At 34.5% G+C, this 19,244-nt stretch overlaps 1 protein-coding gene across 3 annotated transcripts; it reads left to right on the plus strand.

Annotated features, from left to right (window-relative positions):
- The first annotated feature begins 362 nt into the window (after window positions 1–362).
- LOC130711970 (protein ENHANCED DISEASE RESISTANCE 2-like) lies at window positions 363–19,039 on the plus strand. 3 transcript variants are annotated; one of them, XR_009010842.1, is made up of 24 exons: window positions 363–717; window positions 1,078–1,152; window positions 1,227–1,244; window positions 1,355–1,408; window positions 1,777–1,842; window positions 2,121–2,179; window positions 2,600–2,676; window positions 3,044–3,160; window positions 3,803–3,837; window positions 4,894–4,994; window positions 5,316–5,411; window positions 7,525–7,589; window positions 8,028–8,099; window positions 9,048–9,218; window positions 10,253–10,452; window positions 10,598–10,664; window positions 11,440–11,615; window positions 13,434–13,535; window positions 14,931–14,978; window positions 15,989–16,132; window positions 16,904–16,999; window positions 17,529–17,630; window positions 18,497–18,686; window positions 18,786–19,039. XR_009010842.1 is itself a non-coding variant. In XM_057561775.1 (23 exons), the coding sequence occupies exons 1-23, from the start codon at window positions 481–483 to the stop codon at window positions 18,587–18,589; spliced, it is 2,271 nt and encodes a 756-aa protein (XP_057417758.1). In that variant the 5' UTR covers window positions 363–480; the 3' UTR covers window positions 18,590–19,039. The 3 variants fall into 3 exon arrangements, 2 of the variants coding, with proteins under 2 accessions (XP_057417758.1, XP_057417760.1); XM_057561775.1 differs by having other exon boundaries at window positions 18,497–19,039; XM_057561777.1 differs by lacking the exon at window positions 1,227–1,244 and having other exon boundaries at window positions 364–717; window positions 18,497–19,039.
- The last annotated feature ends 205 nt before the right edge of the window (window positions 19,040–19,244 follow it).

Below are 19,244 nucleotides of genomic sequence, written 5' to 3' on the forward strand. Positions count from 1 at the left end.
CAATTGATATTTTTCCGAAAGTCCATATATGATATTTTAATCAATTGATTGAAGAAAGAGATATCTAATCTAAGTATGCAACAATCACTAACAAACAAAGAAGCCGAAAATGAAAGGCAAAATGAAGCTTGATATATTAGGTGGCAACCACCAAGTGGCGAAACGTGATTGGAGCAAGTGCGATGATGCGAGCAAACGCGGCATCGACTCATAAACAGTGAAAACAGAATTGACGGTCAGGACAACCTCAACCAGCTTTGAACTTCATCACTATCCTTCCTTCCTTCCTCAAACGCGTACTGGGCCCCACCCAACCTCCCCCACCCCGCAAAATTCAAAGCAAGTAATAATAATGCCTAATGATAAGAAAATAAGACAAACAAGATTCAATTTCAATAATAATAATTGAGACGAGTCACGAGTGTGGTGTGTGGGATCATCACCATTCAGCACTACCAGCAGCAGCAGCGATAACGTGTGATGGACGCCGTCGCAGCCGCAGTATCAACGGCGGGAACAACCGGCTCGGTGTTGAACAAGTCCGGTAGCGGCGGTTCCGATCGGAGTGATGATAGAGGGATATTTGAGTATTTTGGTTGGGTGTATCACCTGGGAGTGAATTCGCTTGGTCATGAGTACTGTCATCTCCGATTCTTGTTCATTAGGGGGAAGCATCTTTCTATGTATAAGCGTGATCCTCATGAATACCCTTCCCTTGTAAGCTTCTGAACTTCTTAATTACTGCTGGATCATATGTTAATTAGTGATTACTGCTGTGTTTAGCTACCTAGCAATGGTTTAATTTGTAATTGCACTTGCTTGCTTGAGTTAATTAGTTTGCTAACCCTCATTGGAGCTCATTATTTAGTTTCATTGATTATGGATTAGTGATATTTAATTAATTGAATGAACATAGATATACATGCTTGTTAGGCTCAGTAATATTTTATTTAGTTTGATTATGGATTAGTGATTGATTAAGATATTTAATACTCCCACTTGTTAGTTGTCTGTTGTTTTTCTCTTTTTTAATGATAGTACTTAAGTGCTCCTTAATGTGGATTTTTTCCTCTGCAGAAACCGATTAGGCAGGGAGTTGTGGGGCCCGCGCTAATGGTGGAGGAGCTAGGTCGTCGGAGGGTCAACAATGGGGTAATGTAACTGCCACTTGAGTTGTCTTTGTGTTGTTTACTAAACTAATTAAACTGATTTTGTGTTGGTTTCAGTTGGACAATCTCTCTGAGGTTCAAACTTCAACTCATAACATTGTCTTGTGGTTTGAGTGTGCATGTTCTGATTACTTCTTAATTCGATGGAAGCTAAAAAATGTTCTTTTTTTTTTTTTTTTCATCAGGATCTTTATGTTTTGCGGTTTTACAATCGGTTAGATGAGACCAAAAAGGGAGAAGTAAGTTTATGGTTTCAGTTTGCTTATTCTTTTAATTGCAATGCAGCATGTTTTTTAACAGGTATAATTGCTTAGGAAGAATTCAAAATTGATCTTGTAACTTGTTACACTCTACTAAATATAAAACAGAAGCATAACTGCATAAGCTTCTCTTTTGTCGCTTGTAAAAGTTGCGTGCTAAGTTACTATAATTTTTTTCTGAAAACATGATCTTAGTGGGTTACAAATTTTATTAAAAGTAAAAAATAAACTAAATACAACATGTGGCTCAGCTGGCAAACTGAGTTCCATGTAAGTGAACTTTACCTACTTTTTCCAGTATATACTATATAAATAATTTCTTCTCTTTCCCGTACATTTTGGTCAAGATTGCTTGCGCTACAGCTGGGGAGGTTCGGGGATGGACAGAAGCATTTGATCATGCCAAGCAACAGGTATAAGAAAATAACTGGAAGGTTGTGTTTATAATGTGCGTGTTGCATTTGTCGTTGGTATTTCTTAATTATTACACCCCAAGCCTGATTGAGATTGAAGGTTTTATTTCTCGGCGAAGGTGTTTGGATTTGAGTTCCTGCTATGAAAATTTCAAACAAATAGGTTTCCATTTTCCATTTATCTAAAGAATATGGAACTATCTGTTTGGCTAGCTAAAAGAATTCGGTTACCTTAATTTGCATAGGATTTTAATTTACTGAATATATTATCTTTGAAGGTTGAGTATGAGCTGTCAAGAGGAGGCAGTGCCAGGGACAAACTAAACATGGAGGCCGAGTATGCTTTGTTTCCCCCACATGAATTGCACTTACTAATATCTGGTGGAATAAAATTAGTTTAATGGTCTTGTAGGCATATTGATTGGTAAATGATTAAGAGTAGTTTTTGTGTCCTACATATTAGCTAATGAGTCAATGCTTTTTGGTCCCTTCAATTGTCTGTCCTTTTGTTCTTTCATTCCCTTCATTTTTTTTATAAAATCTAGGAATGATGATATCCTTTTAAAATACATTCAATGAATATTACTTATTGTTAGATTAAATATTTCAATTCATGTATTATATTTGTAAGTTATGTGTATGAAAGACCAATATAGTTGTAGTTGGGATCATCATTAGGTGATCTTCCTTGGAGGTCGTCCTTTTATCCGATGATTTATCATAAATTGACATATGATTTCTATTTATGTTGTGGAAGGATCAATCTTGAAGGACATCGGCCTAGAGTGAGGCGGGTTTCCCATGGTTTGAGGAAGCATATAAGAATTGGCCAAGGTAAAAAATGGTTTGGTCAATAATATTCATTGTGAAATGCTTTTAAGGCAATAACAAGCTTAATTGAGTTGATAATTTGTACATTGGGAAACATGATCCACCTGTTACGTACTTACACATCTTAGCAGTGTAAGGCAGCATCTATTTCGTTTTCTACCTCAAAGGAGAGACAAATTTACAGTATTCAGATGCATCTTTAATTATTGAGTGATATTTGTTGAAGTGTGAATCTGAACCAAAATTGGTTGGATTTTGTGTAAGGAGTTGTTATATGGTGGGGTTGCTGCATCAGAGCATATTAAATCTCATATGTGCCTCTTCTCTCTTAATTACTTGTTAACGTACTCTTGCACTTTTATTCTGAAAGGCCCAGAAATACTGTTACGGCAATCGTCAAAGTTGGCTAGCAGGGCAGATGGGTTTCAAGGGGATAGTGGAGATGCAGTTGAAGCCTATCAATGGAAATGTGTTCTTACTGTGTCTGGTATTTTCTTCTGTCACAAACATACACTATTTTGCAGCCTATTACAGTGTAGTGCTTTTCTGCTCTAATACCCTTTTCCTTCTTAGTAATTTCTTAATATTGATAAAATTATTTAATTTAAAGGAATCCAGAAACTTAAAGGCCCTTCTTTATTTAGCCTAAGTTGAGGATTTAAATAAAAACCCTCCTTTAATTGAAGATAATAACATCAACTTCTGGGTTCAAATAGAGGTTAATGTGAAGCCCAGGGTCCTCTGAATTAATAATGGGACTGTGCGGTGATCATTTCTGAGTGTATCAAGATTCAAAGGGAAATTTGGAGGTTATTATTGTCTCCTCTTGTAATCTCTTGTTTCTTTTTGCCTTGCCCCTTGTATAAAATGTTCATTTATCAGGAAAAATAATAAGAAAAAGAAAAATGAAAAAGACTTTACGGAGGAAGAAAATCATTACTATATGTGGGACGAGGCAACTTGAGTACTGCTGTATTTTTCCTTCCTTTGCATGATTTAGTTGTTAGACTCCTTTGACACAAACAATGATTTTTTTCTCATGGTTCTACCTTCTTGTTTATATTAGTTATGAAAGAAAAAAATTACAGTTGGATCTATTTTTAACCTTCTAGTTGCTTTTGTTTGTCAGGTATTAGAATTTTCGAGGATGTTTCAAGTCACAAGGTATGAAAACAATTATGTATTTCTTTGGGGGAGACTAACGGGTGATACTGATTACCAACATATTTCTTGAAAACTAGTTAGCTTTCCATTCATCTCTGTTATTGTAATAGGAGTTGTAAGAGTGTAGTTTTCTTGTTGATGTAATTAATTACCCAATACTTGTTTCTCCATGTCAATGTTTTTCTTATAAGTTCTGAATAGCAGAAGTTTCTTAAAACGGATTTCTTCTGGTGCATGGGTCTATGTGTGTATACACAAGTGTTTTTCATAGTCATGACATAGATTGCTAATTAGTAGGAAAAATATTTGTATTTATAGTGAACCAAGAAGATCTAAATGACCAAAAACATGGTAAGACTTTGATATTGCTTAAAGGAATGAGTTTCTAATTCAGGAGTTAAGCCATATGTGCGGCTGTTCTCTCTGAAATATTCATTTTCACCTTGAGATTATGTGTTTGATTGGTCCGTAGAAACTCCACTATTCCTTAGAACAATTGAAATTGTTGCTGGTTAAACTAGATTTTTTCTTTTTATCTTGCTATTCTGGAGCTCCCTCAATTTCTGATGCTTTTGTAATGGTTATCAATAAAAGTGTTTTCTTTCTTTCCCACTATGAAAAGTTTTTCAAATAGTATTATCTAGTTATGAGAAATGTTAGCAACACTCTTTTAAACACTCTCTCAAACACACTTTTGGTTTATTTTTTAAAAAGTCAGCAATTTTTTTAATAAGTGAGAGAAATGTGTTGATTTTTTTATAAATAAACCAATCACATGAAGAGTGTTGGAGAGAGTATTCAAAAGAGTGTGTTGATAGCACTCCTCATCTAGTTATAGCTATTGAAGTGTTTTCATATAGTTTTTTTGTTCTTTTGGCTATTGATGAAAGTGCGCCCTCGTGTGTATTGGTGTTCATGGAGAATGAAGTGGCTTTTATTTTTCCATAATGTTAATAGGAAACTGCTGTCAATAAAGCTTTAATATGTTTGTCGCATTTACAAAAAGCAGAGATAAATGTTATCTTTCATTATGATAGTACTGATCTTTGTTTGCAGTATGGTAAGGGTATCCTTGCAAAGTCTGTTGGTGTTATTGATGCAACTGCAGATACTGTTTTTGAAGTGGTTTTGAATACTGAACGACAGAGAAGATATGAGTAAGTGGCAAAAAAAGTGCTTTATATTCTTGATAATCTTTTTGAAAAAATTAATTTTTTTGGTTTGATAAAATGTTTCCTGTTTCTATTTTATGCCTTTGCTAATAAATAGAAAAATACGACTATGTTTTTACTTTTTCCGTGTTCTCCTATATTTGTTTTCAACATTTCCTTTTGGAAATCTTTGAAAATAGGAATACAAGTGAAAACAAGGTGGTATTTTTGTAATCATTTTTTTGTATATGAAATGAAAGGAGAAAATGGTTTCTCAAATTAAACAGGCTCTTAAATCTTAATCTCTTCTGTAATTATATTTTGCAGGTGGGATATGTTGATGTGTGACTTAGAGCTGGTAGATTCTTATGACGGACACTATGATGTTGTTTATGGGACATATGATCCTAAGTATCTATCTCGGTAATCAATTGATGTTAGCCTGTTCAGATTTCAAATAATTACAACATCACTCCAACTGGATTGCTGTGAAAATATGCTCTGTTCTGTATAATTCATTATTAATAATCTTGTTTAACTTTCTGTGATTTCTTATTTGAGCATGTAAATTGTGGTTTTTTTCATTGATAGAAATTTATATGAACCGGTTAATTTGACTTTTCTATTGACTTTTACTTCCATTCTGTTAAGCTCTTCATACTAGAACTCTAGAAGTGTTAACTTGATGGTTGATTTTAGGTGTCTGCTAAGTGCTAACTAGACGTTTATCAGGAAAGTATGTAAAAGAAGAAATAAGGATGGTTAAAGACATTGTTTCACATATTAATTTGGATAGAATAATTAAAGATATTATTAAATATAGTAATTAGGTGAGAATAATTTGGAATAGGATTATTCCAGAGTTGTTAGAAGTAGGGATAGTTAAGTATAGTAATTAGGAATATGACTGAAAATGGGAGTTAGTTGAAAGTAATATAATTTGAAAGGAATCTAATTTTTTATTTAGAAACCTTATAAGGCTGTACAATTTATCGAGGACTAGCACGTCTTAATTAAGGAAACTACTTAATTACAGGTAATTACTGAAACCAAATCAAAGCCTAGTAATTATGTTTATTACACAGTGTAATAATTACAATAGTTATGTTACACACTCACAGCACCACTTCAAGCTGGGGAATGATCATCAATGATTCCCAGCTTGCAAAACTCCTAACTCGGCCTCTGCACTTGACCTTGCAAATGTGTTTTGTTTTTTTACTACTCCACGAGACCAAATTTCCAAAAAAAAAAAACAATGCATAATCTAGTGGTAGATATCAGTCACTGGCCGTGCATAATCTACATCAATAATTCAATATAGACCACTAGAGGCAATTTTCCTTCTCTTTTGAACAACACTCCTCTCTATGGGCTATCTTTCAGATTAAGAAGGATCTTGGCTACTTCCTGTCAATGCCTCTCTCTAGGATTGTGCATGAATTGGCTAACCACATTGTGTGAAATCCTATGTCTAGCCTGGTGTGAGATAAATAATGAGCTTCCCGACAAGCATCTGATATTGTGCCTTCTCCATTCTTGGGCTATTTTTCTTCTCCATTCTTGCTTTCAGAAAACGGTGAACAAGTAACAGAGAGAAAAAGGTTCACTGAGTTAAGAACCAAACTAAGGGTTGTTGACAAGTTTTCCATGTTCAAGCAGCCCTGAGTTTGAAGGGGCATGTTTATGTATGTAAACAGTTAGTGTATCATAGGGTTAGTTAGTACTCTAACTGAATTGTGATTGTGTTATATCTTGGTGGTTACAACTGTGAGTAATACAAGTATTTATACTTAGAAGCAAAACTTATACAAGCTATCACTACTATACTCTATTACTCAGTGTATATAAGAACTGATTGTACTTCTGGTTATTCAATGATAAGATTAAAAGTTTCATTCTCTCATTCTGTTAGTTCAGTTTATATGTTTCTCTCTTTCTATCAACTAAATGTAGTAATTAGGAAAGAATCCTTCTATAATTAAATTAAGATTGTTAGGATCCATATTAATGATATCTGCTAGTTTTACGTTGGCTGGCGAACCCCTAACACGCAACCCTCCTCCTTTACCTGGCTTGGGACCGGCAATGCAAACATCGGCAGAGTTAATTAAGATTATTAGGAATCGGACAAAATAAGATTAGTAGGAATATATAGTATGTTATAAATAATATGAAATTATCGATGTATTTGTGAGGAAATTGGGGCCTTATGGCAAGGCGGTGTTGACTTTCGAGGATTTGCAGTGCTGTAATTTGAGGAGATTTTCCCTATTATTTCCAAAAGGAAAATCTGGTTTTTAATCGAGCTCAATGACGTAGTGTGATCCATATAACCGTCCTCACTTAGTGGGATAAGGCTTTTGTTGTGTTTTTTTAGGGGAGGCAGTGGGTTTGGTCCATGCTACAGTTGTAATGGCATAGTTGGCAAATTGCTATAATTTCATCACATCTCTGTCTTCTCTCCTATTACCTTATGAATTTCTTTTTGCTTAAAGAATGTTCATTTATGAATTACCTTTTAAACTTCATGCAGGTGGCATTCAAAGCAGGATTTTGTCTTCTCTAGGCAATGGTTTCGTGGACAAGATGGAACATACAGTAAGAATATGGTGTTTCTGTTATTATGTTCTTGGAACTTTTGTCATGGCTTAGTAGTTCATTTACTTTCATTTCTTGTATGGGAATATCATGTCCTTCATATGCCTGTTCAAATTTCAAGAGACTGAAACTTTTACATAATACTTATCAAACTGCAACAATGCTCCATAAGTGAAATTTCTTTTATTATGCAAAAATGCTCCATAAGTGAAATTTCCTATTTTTATGTATGCATGGCATTGACATCCATGTTACTTAATGTTGTGCAATCTTATTATCAATTATTTAATACAGAAGTTGGGTATTACAATGGTGGTTGTTGTTGATTGATATGGAGCAGTGGTTATTGGATTTGTTTTCCATTTTATACATCATGCTGTGTTTCAATTTATTTGGACCGTACACGCTGAAACATTCTTATGTATTTAATTTATGCAGCTATCTTGCAGTTTCCAGCTAAACATAAGAAAAAGCCTCAAAGATCTGGATATCGACGTGCAAAGATTAATAGTAAGATAGCAATTTTTACATTCAATCCCAGGAATTCGCTAGAATAGGGGTGTTTGGTATTTGTGCTTTCAGAAATTGCAGTCAGTTATATGAATATAAAGCTTCAACCTTTTCAAAACCAACAAAGATTAGTTAGTTTTAATGTATATTCCCATTTGTTAGTTATACGCTGGGCTGCCCTTTTTGGGTCCTGGCATTTTGTTAGTAGAACATCTGGGATTCATGTTGATTTAGGAATCTTTTCATGTTATGGCTTACGATTTACAAATTATTAGGCTGGGTTTGTTCTAGTTGTAGTAGACTAGTACTAAAAGTAGAATATTGATATAAATAGGTTATTGCCTATACGTAAGTGACTTAGTGTGTGGTATAACAATTTCCATACATATATCATCTTGCATCATCACATTTAAAATATCATCACTCGCCCACAAAAATGTTACTTGAATTTTGAAGGCTCTACTATCTCTTTTCCATCTCTCTCCTTTCATTTCAACATCCTAATCAGAATTATCTACTTTTCCTTTATGTATATTTTTTTTGAAGGTTCCTTTATGTATATTTCAATTTTATTCAAATTTTGGGCAACCTCAAGATGCACTGGAAGAAAGTTCCAGTGCTTGAAAATCATTCATGTTGAAGACTATAATTTTGTTTCATTTGTTTTTAATAAATACTCTTGAATTTGTACAATCCCCTTAATTTATTTTGTTATTCCGTAATAGTACCCTTGTTAAGTAAAATAGACCGATTAATTGACATTCTGTACTGCCTCGAAAATTTGTGGGTTGTTTGCTGGAATTCAATCGCTTAATTTGACAAGTTGTTTTCTTTTGGTAGAAACTCTTTTAATCTTCCTTTAGTTTCAGAGCTCTCTGGAAACTGATTAGAAGAAAGAAAACACCCATTGACTAATTTTATCCTCATATCATTGTATTTTGGCTGCAGCATCTACATGGGAAATTAGAAACTTGAACACACCTATGGCATCAAATAGTCCAAAGTGTCTTGTGACCCACACTTTAGAGATACAATCTGCATCCTGGATGAGATGGAAGAACAACCGGTGCTCACAATTTGAGAGGAACATTCCTTACGCGTTATTGTGCCAAGTGGCAGGTAAAGTATTTTAACATTTTTTTTCATCTTATATATCTCTCTGAATTGTCTATAGTCACTGGCAGTTCGGATTATCAAAAGTATATGGCTGAAGTCCAAACTACTTGGCTGTAGTCATTGAAGGAGTTTTGATGTTATTCTAACATAATATCATTCCATTTTCTTTTTCTTTTCTTTTTACTTTTATATTTTGATTGATTAGGGGGGGTGTTTGGGAGAATCAGGAAAAGGGAAGCGGTGAGGGGAATGTAGGAAAAACTTTCTTTATGGTAGTGTAGGATGTGATTCAGAGAAAAAGTAAATATACCAGGAGATTCACCTCTGGTTTGGGAATAGATCTTATTACTGGAGATCTGTTACCACTTTATTAGTAACCTTACATATTTTGAACAAACCAGGGAGGAAAGAATTTAAGGGACTATTTTATTTCATTTCATTTCAACATCCAAGCTATACTGCCCTTTCAAAACTGTTCACACTGGATTGAAGTTTGAGCTACATTTATTTATTTATTTATCGTCACATGTTCATAAACTAAATCTTTCACTGACAGAAAGAAAACATGGTATTTTGACAACCTGATTATGACATTTATAATACAATTAAAAGAAAGTTGCTTCGTTGGTTTTTGTGATATATTGAAAAGTAGCAGGTGAAGAGGAAGGAACGATAAGTATATAGCTTTTCTGTTCTGGGGCTGCAAAGCGTAATGTATTTTATTGAATCATCAACTTGAATTTAAATACATCTGAAAAAAAACTGATAAGAGATAATGCTCCTTAATTCTAGCTTAATTCAAAGGACTGTTACTTATAACTAAAAACAAAAAAGAAACTGATGACAGCTGGTGGAAGAATTTTATTTGACTCATTCAAACTAAGCTAATCTACTCTAAGCATTGTCCAGAGGCATGTGTTTAATTTCTCAACATGCTTGCTATACACTATGGTGTTCCCTGTGTTCTTAGGTTGAACAAACTGTGTATGAATAATATTTCTGAGGCATTTAATACGTGCTGTTAAATAATGGTTCAGGTCTGAAGGAATACATCTCAGCTAATCCAGCACTCAACCGCGAAAATGCCACCACGGTTGTTCATTCCAAAATCTCTGATGGTTCCATTTCCAGTTCTGAATATGAGGATGAAGTGCTAGATGAGTTTTATGATGCTATTAGTGCTGAATCGTCAACATCAGATGAAGAAAGCGATGATGATGAGAAACATGATCCTAAGGTTTCATCCATCTACTTATTAACCATAAAAATAGTCTTCAATAGAGATGAAGATTACTTATGTGCAACTGATTTGAGAAGAAGAAAAGATGTTCTTTTTTACTTCTGTTAAGTTCTATAGTTTAATACTTTACCCCATTTATCAGGAGCTAAGAGTCAAACTGAAGAATATATCATGGGCAATCACAACCTTAGCTTTGAAGCGAACTGCAGGTCAGGTTTTCCTTTGTTTGTTGTTATTTGCTAGCGAAAAAGGAACGAAAGCTATTATAACTTTTTCGACATAGTTCCGTTTATTTAAAATATCCAATGTGCTTTTGCTTATCCAGCATGAACTTTGATCACTGGTGAAAGACCTAGAATACACTCTAAAACACCTTTAGCAGGTTGAAAAAAAAGCGGCCACCAAGAACTTTAAACAATTATGAACAGGACTGATTCTGACTTTGAAACAAAGTAAAAGCAGAGAAAACGTTATACAAAGTATCTCTCCTCACGGTGGATGGTATCTCTCTCTCTAATACCATATACTAAAACAGCAGTTTTTAATGGAGAGAGGCCATGAGAATTGAGGAGAGGTGAGGCAGAGAAAACATAACCACTTTACTAATTACTCATGTTAGTTCTCATACATAAGGATGATCATGTATCTATTTTCATTCAGATACTACACCTACATAGAGACAAAAGTTCCCTTAATTTTGGGGGAACAAGAAGCAACACAGTAATTGTTGAACGAGAAGGAACTGAGAGACATTAGATTGAGTCAGTGTGTTCCAACTACATAATGTATTATATATAATCAGTGCAATAAATATACCTAATAAAAATTAATACTAGATATCTACCTATTTACAAGATAAACTAATATTAGAAAGGCAGAAATGAATTAAGCATTCTATCATTCGTAAGCAACTGGATAGAGTTATATGCAGCTTCTTGATTTCATTCAAAATTCCTGTCTAATATATTTGTTAACTGTGTGCAGCTCCTGATCTAGGCGAAGAACTGGATCCTACTGTAGCCCCTATCACAATCGATCAAAGTGACATTCATGGCTCTTTGCGCAAAGGAAAGGATGACAATGACACAAACTGTTGGACTTCTCCTAGTGGAAAAGGATTTATGATCAGGGGAAAGAACTATCTTAAAGATAATTCTAAGGTGAGTTGACTGATACCGATGGTTGAGTAGCCATTCGAGTAAATCTGCCAAGATTGATTTTATCATCATATTTTTTTAGTTTACATTAAATTATGAAATTAGGAATCGTTACTATCTGTTTTATTTTTAGTTAGTTTCAAAATTAGGAAATTAGGAGTCATTGTTATTTGTTAACTCTTAGCTACCTCTAAATTAGGAAATTAGGAATCATCATTATTTGTTTTATTTTGTTAGTTTAAAGTAGGAACCCTAATTAAGGTTGAAGTGCCGGCTTATAAATACCTTATTTAGATTTGGAGATTAATTTTTTTCTGAAGAGAATATTCTCCCCTGTTCATACATACTTCCTTTTGCGTTGTGCTCTGTTTTTATTGGCATCAGTGCTGATCGTCTCCAGTCCGATGGCAGTGGTGCTTGTGCATGCAGCGATTCTCATGACGAATGATGGTCATAGAACTGTGTGTCGATCATAGTTATCGATAGCGCGCGATAGCACCGTCGCGTAGCGTAGCGGACCCCTGCCGCGATGGGATTGGGGCCGCGAAATCCTGCTATTCGCGGCCAATAGCGGCCTTCCCTTGTATGGGATTTCATTTTTTGGGGGTCATCCACGACAGGCTGCGATCCGCGATTGGCTACTATGGTGTCGATGATCTAAGGATCATGCGGAATCATTGAGAACTAGGGAACAAGATGTACATGACATGTTTGAGGATGCAGAGCAATGATAGGAGGAAGTCATGCAACATCTTGATGCCATTAGCATAAACACCAACAGAAATACGCTTGACGGTAAGAGGCATACTAGGGATTATAAAGCCGGTGGACCACCTTTCCACATGCTTTTTTCTAATAATAGGTGTAGACAACATGTTCACGAGGAGGGGTCAGATGAGAATGATTAGCATTTCGAGGAAGAATCTTATGGCAGACTATAGGCGTAATCGTGATAACAATTTTGGAGATTTGCATAGAAAGTAGTATTTTTAAGGCTGAAAGATAGGCACATCCTCCCTGGATTACTAATACAAGTAGCAGAACTTCGAGGATCTGCCAAGCCTCTCAATGCCTAAGACCCTACTCTTTCTCAAATGTCTAGACGCTGTCTAAACCTCTCTTCCTATTTATAGACAACATACTTTACTACCCACAAACTTACTAACTACTATTATGTTAACTGACTAATTAACTTACTAATGCTACCTGTCAATACACTGTACATATCTGATTTTCAACTCAAATCGAAATTCCTTATTTCAATGGAAGCTTGGATATTGAGGAATTCCGAGATTAGGTTCAAATATAGAACAATTATTTGAGAACATGGAAGTTTAAGAGTAAAAAGCAAGTAATGATATGGTTGCGTGTAGGCAATGCATTTGCATGGTGGGAACAATTGTAAAGCAGAAGGTTGCGCGAAGGGGGAGCACCAATGAGAATGTGGTACATGATGAAACACTTGTTGTAGGGGGGATTTCTTTCCACTATGAGATCTTATTCCCCAATAATACCAGAGATATCGTTAAGGCTCTTAGAATTTGTGTTAGGTCTAACTCTACCCTAAAAGCTAGCTCAGAGTAGAGGATTGTCCGCTACCTTTTATAAGGACTAATTTGGCCATATCTCTAATTAATGCAGAACCTCTAACGAATTCTAAGATGGTATCACCTTATTTGAGCCTATCCAAGATTTCACAGAAGATCAATGACTATGCTTATGTCATGGGTCCAAGATTTTATCAACAAAGAACTTTATCTACTTTTGCTTAGTTTTGATGTGTTCTGGCTGAATGTCATAGACATGGAATCTGTCATGCAGGTTGTTGGAGGAGATCCTCTTCTCAAGCTCATAGCAGTTGATTGGTTCACAGTCGATAAATCTGTAGATAGAATTGCCCTGCACCCGAGATGTATGGTTCAGGTACTATTAAATTTCTAAGATTCTATATCTTTCGTATTTCTATAAATTATTGTCAAGTAGACTTGGGGTAGATATGCTCAGTTTGCTTTGCACATGTTAGTTTCAGATATGTTTTTATAAACCTTAACCTTATGTTAAATCGAGCTTTTAAGTTTGTGTTCCTAAATCCTAATACTGCACAAATTGGATTTGTTGGAAATTAAGTATCAGATTAGTGTCTCCAATATAAAGGTTCGTTTAAATCCTTATTCCATGGAGCTTTTGTATCTCATTGTTCATTTTGTCATTGTCTTATTTATAACTTGTTGACTTGGAGTTTCTAATTTCTAAAACCAGTTTACTATACTTTTGCAGTTTTTTCCAATTGTGCAGCATATCATGTATCTACTGTATGGTTGTCTTCTTTGGAATCTTATAGGGATGATAATTAGATTTGGACCCAATAGGGACCCACAAAAATCCCAACAACGGTGTAGGTTTGGGTATTATAGTACCTAATCTACCCCATACTCATACGATATGCATATTATGTTTCAAAATTAGGATTTGGAAACTTTATTTATATACTTTCAATTGAGTTAGATGTTACACTTTTAATTTTAATCAATATTCTCTTTTGCGTTAATATTTAAAAGTTAGTTTTAGTAGTAACTAGTAAGTAGTTTTGTTTTACCATTTTAAAAAAAAGAAAAGGATACACTGAGTAAAAAACATTTTGTTTAACTAAAACATAGCTAATTGTTAGGATAGGTTACATAGGTAATAGGTATCCCTTGGCTATTGGTATTAAAGTTGTCACTCAGGCAGGATGGGGTCTGAGTACTATCTTATTTCTTTCATACAAGTTTGGGCATGGATAGGCAAGTACCCTATCTATTTTCATCCCTACTTCTATTTGTGGCGATTCTTGATTATCTTTTTATCACAAAGCCCTTCCTTTTCTGCAAATTTCTAAATGATGTTTCTCTGTTGACTGTTAGCCTTTTAATACCGGTCATGATCTTAGTATTTAAGGTTTTGGGATAGTTGGTTCATAGCATGGTGTTAGAGTAATAGAGTCTCTATGATGAAGTGGTAGTGTTTGATCCTTGCCTTTCCCTATTCTTCTAATGAAAAGTTGAGTCTAAGCACAAAGTAGTTCGTTGTGTACAATGTCCACGCTTCAAATCCAAAGCGGCTTTTGTTGACGCACACAAGATATATAATATTAAAATCATTCATGCATAGTTACCCAGTAGCCTAAATTTTTAGAATAGTTGGTTCATGAGATGTGCTAAAGCTTATGTGGTTGAAATCATTCAAGTATTCTATCTTGATATTCTGGCATCCTCAATCTGGAGATTCTGAGATTTTCTTTTAATGTGAACTTTCTAATCCTTTCCTTCTGAATTTCAGTCAGAAGCAGGCAAAAAGCTTCCATTTATCCTCGTCATAAATCTCCAGGTATGGATGTTATTATTTTTGTTATTACTTTTTATAACACAGACACACACATTAGTGCAAAGTGGAGTTTATGAAATGTGTTGAGTTAAAAAAACCATTATCAGGTCCCTAATCATCAAGTGGTTCTTTGAAATGGTATGAAAGCAGTGGTTGGAGAACTTGTATACTTCTCTCCTTTATATTATAATTATTCTATCTTAGTGTTGACCGTTGAGTTTAAGGTAATACGTGTAGCTTATTTTGATATACTATCCTTTACGGCACCATTTTATGTCCTTGAGCTTTGATGTCAGCGGTCATGTTAAATATTTTTAAATTAAAAATTCATAAAAAGAAAGTAAAGAAGTACAAGAGGAAAGATAAGAAATCTTCCTAAAGCAATCAAGAAAGCTAAAATTTTGTTTAGTCTTTTCCTTGCAACATAACATTTTTTGACCAAGTGAATGAAGTGATTCTTCAGTATATCACATACTCTTCCTAATTGTACCTAGTTTAAAAGAATCCACTGCATGCATATTATTGTGGTAAGCCTCTGACATTGAATGAAGAACTCAGTAGTTTTACTACAAGTACTGTGACAGGACCTAGGGCTCCCAACTTTGCCTGAGGAACACGTTGAAAGGTTTCACTGGCATTCCTGTTCAACTTAGAAAGCATAAATTTGATCCTATATGTAGCTGAGAAGTTATTTGACTGAAATCGTGAACCTTATGTGACATGTTCATCTTTTTCTAGTAATTAGTCTATCCCTGAACTCCAAGATGTCAAATTTCAATGGCTTAAGAGATATCTTGGTTTAGTGTGTCCCTGAGTGTGTGCGCATGCGTGTGTGTGCGCGTGCGCGTGTGTGAGTATGTGCATGTGCGCACACACACTGTACATGCACATGCATATCTGCGTGTGAGCGTCTCCTGTTTTTTATCCCTATTTCTTCTCCAAAAACTACGTTTTATGCTTACAATAACCAGTTTCTCAGTGATCTTCTTTTTTGTGATTGTCATCAATTTCAGGTTCCTGCTAAACCAAACTACAGTCTGGTTCTATATTATGCAGCGGACAGACCGGTGCATAAAGATTCTCTATTGGCTAAGTTTGTTGATGGAAGTGATGTGTTTCGGGACTCTAGGTTCAAACTTATTCCGAGTATAGTTGAGGTGTGTGACTTTATATGAAGTGGTATATATATATGCTCTCTTTGATGCTGGACATGATAGCATTAAGCAGCCAATAATAAAAGTCACCATGTGTTTTTATCTTAGTCGAAATAATCCAACCGGCTGCTTCGATTGATTGAATCAGGAACCGGTCAAATGTCCAATTTATTTAACCTAAAAAACCGGTAGATCTCATAGCCGGTCGAAAAACCGGTTTCATCTAGTTCTTTTTTTCATTTTGTTCCCAATCTTTTTCACTTTTTATTTAAAAAAAAATCAATCAAGTAAAAAGACCATAACAAGTTGTAATGGCCTAAATACATGAATTTCTTTTATTTATCCTTTTATTATTATTATTTTTATCTTACAGAGCATATAATATGATAATATTATATTAATTAAAAATTTGACTGATCTTAATTTCTTAATATTTAATGTTAATTCATTACATAATATATTATAGAATATTAATAATATAATTTTAATTCTCACTTGTTCAATAGCCGGTCTGGTTTTTAAAAACAATGGTCTTTTCATAACATGATATCAGAGCCTCTATGACTAAATGATTTGGAACGCAGTCCTTGACACTCTCAAATCTATTAAAAAGTTTAATTTTAGGTTTGTGGGTCTGTGTATTGGCCACACTTCCTAACCAAATGACTACTATAGGAGGCATATTAAAAATATAATATAAAATCACTCATATGTCTTTACCTAACATCTTAGCTTTTAGAATAATTAGATCATAACAGTTTTCAATGGATACAGGGATATTGGCTGGTCAAGAGAGCCGTTGGAACCAAAGCTTGCCTCTTAGGGAAAGCTGTGACTTGTAAATACTTCAAACAGGATAATTTTTTGGAGGTAATGCTACCTTGGATCATGATTTTGTTGTGTTATTCATATGTCAAATTAAGAAGTAAATACTTATTTATGTTACTTCTCGAAGTTAATGGAATAACTTTTGAAGTAAAGTTTCTGCCTTATTTATATGTAGACTATACCAGGTTTCAGAATATTGCACTTTTTCTATGCTATTCTTGGTTCATGATCATAAAGTACTTATGTGATTTCATAGTTAAATTATTAGGTCCCATTTTAGAACTTAATTTAATACTTGACTCTTAAAATGTATAATATCAACTCCACTGTGTAATGTAGACTTAAGGATTCAGTCATGTGCTTCTTTCTAATTTTCCTCTTTATCAACACACTAAATTTTTAATGTAAATTTTGCTAGTCATTGAAGATTCCTAATTCAACATTGTTGAAATTATGTGCAATGATATGCTAATTGGTAGCAGAATTGAGATTTAGTACATGTGTTACTTTGCTGCTATTTTTATATTATCTGGTAAATAACACTTTCATGGTAATTTTCTGCAATATGCAGATTGATGTGGACATTGGATCATCCTCTGTAGCTAGGAGTGTCATTAACCTTGTTCTGGGATATGTCACAAACCTAGTTGTTGACCTTGCAATTTTGGTAGAGGTTTGTGCCTTTCTCACTATAATAATTTCTGATATACTATTCTCTTATGATTTTATCTTCCCTGGCTCCTTTGGTGTAAACTTGATATTTGGCTAGAATGAGGAAGTTATTATTGTTTGGAACTGTGCAATTTATGCAATTCCCGGGTATATTTGGTTGGGGGAGAGGGGGTGCTCTTATGTTCCAGGGTGTCTGTCTATTTTTTGCGCTTATTATGATTAGGATTGTGTTTATACCTTTATGGTTTCTATTGGGTGCAATCCATGTGTTTGTTCAAAGGGAATTCCCATTTCCAATATGCAAAGAGGTTGAATTTCTTATCCTCCCAATTATTTTCTCTCTACTTTCTTTGTGAAGTATATTCGTTGTCACGGCTGTGCGCGCGCGCACATTATCACATGCTTGTAGGCATGAGCGTAGCCCTTTTTCAGAAGACATATACCATTAACTATGTTAGGAAAAACTAGAAAGAAGATTACAAAACCTGAATTTTTCTAGAAGGAAAGGTGATGAACTGATTATATTAACATTAAGTTGTAACAGAATAAGCAATTGAAGACAATCAACCATCTTTAACCAAAACAACCACAACTTTGGAATTAGTTACCTTCCTTGGCCATCCTTCCAGTTTCGCAAGTTATCTAAGCTGAGAATAAATACACGTACCAAAAAATTCTTCTTCTGGGTTTCTTGGCTGCATTCTATTTCTTGCTTTGGTCATGTTGACATCTATTGCATTCTAATGGAGTGTGGGCTGGATTTTTTTTTACATATCAACTGCTAATACATTCACTTCTAAAAGTTGGAAAACTCATCAACATATTCATCTCAAGTGTTCCAGATATATACTAATGCTATATTTGCAGGCAAAAGACGAGAAGGAGCTGCCGGAGTACATTCTTGGAACTGTCCGGTTAAACCGTTTAAAACTTGAATCTGCTGTACCATTGGAGAAATGACAATCTGAGTGAACTTTTTTCAGATACCTCAGTTTCTGTTTTCTGTTTCTTTGTGCTCTCATGCCTCTCCTCATTCGAGTTTGGTTCCTATGATAAGGTAACCATTTCCTTGACCGTCAGTAATTAAATCGTCATGTAAAAAAGAAAGGAAGTCTACAAACTGTAAAAGATGGATGCACACTGTTTGATTTTGTAGGCACCGCACAAGAAATTGTCTGCACCATGTATTCATTACTACAAATTCATGGAGTTTGTGAGCAAATATACTAGTGTATTCTAACAATATAACCTCCTATACCTGTACCGCCATAAGGGAGTCGCAATGGAGTTTGTATTCATGGCCAGTTTATTTTTTATTTTTTTATGTTAAAGAATGTATTGATGGGACATTGGCTTGTATCAAAAGAATAAGATTTGTGATTGAGTGGAATTGTCTCTCTACTGTCAGAAGGTTAGGTTTTCTGGCTTGATGCCTTTCTCGTTATTCCACTCTAATATATAATACAGCTGATTTACAATTCTTAATGACATATAATTGTCCTTCCTAATTTGTGCAATCTAAAATAGGAATATAAATAACCTACAATAAACCTATTGATTTTATTCCTAAATAATACAATGTATAATAGGAAACACAATTACTAACAGATTATAT

The sequence above is a fragment of the Lotus japonicus genome, chromosome 4 (genome assembly GCF_012489685.1).
Source record: "Lotus japonicus ecotype B-129 chromosome 4, LjGifu_v1.2".
In the NCBI taxonomy this organism is placed as follows: Eukaryota; Viridiplantae; Streptophyta; class Magnoliopsida; order Fabales; family Fabaceae; genus Lotus; species Lotus japonicus.

Coding starts and splice junctions, on each gene's coding strand:
- LOC130711970 (XM_057561775.1), top strand. CDS start 481: ATGGACGCCGTCGCAGCCGCAGTATCAACGGCGGGAACAACCGGCTCG. Junction 7,590..8,027: donor TGGACAAGATGGAACATACA/GTAAGAATATGG, acceptor TAATTTATGCAG/CTATCTTGCAGTTTCCAGCT. Junction 16,133..16,903: donor TTATTCCGAGTATAGTTGAG/GTGTGTGACTTT, acceptor CAATGGATACAG/GGATATTGGCTGGTCAAGAG.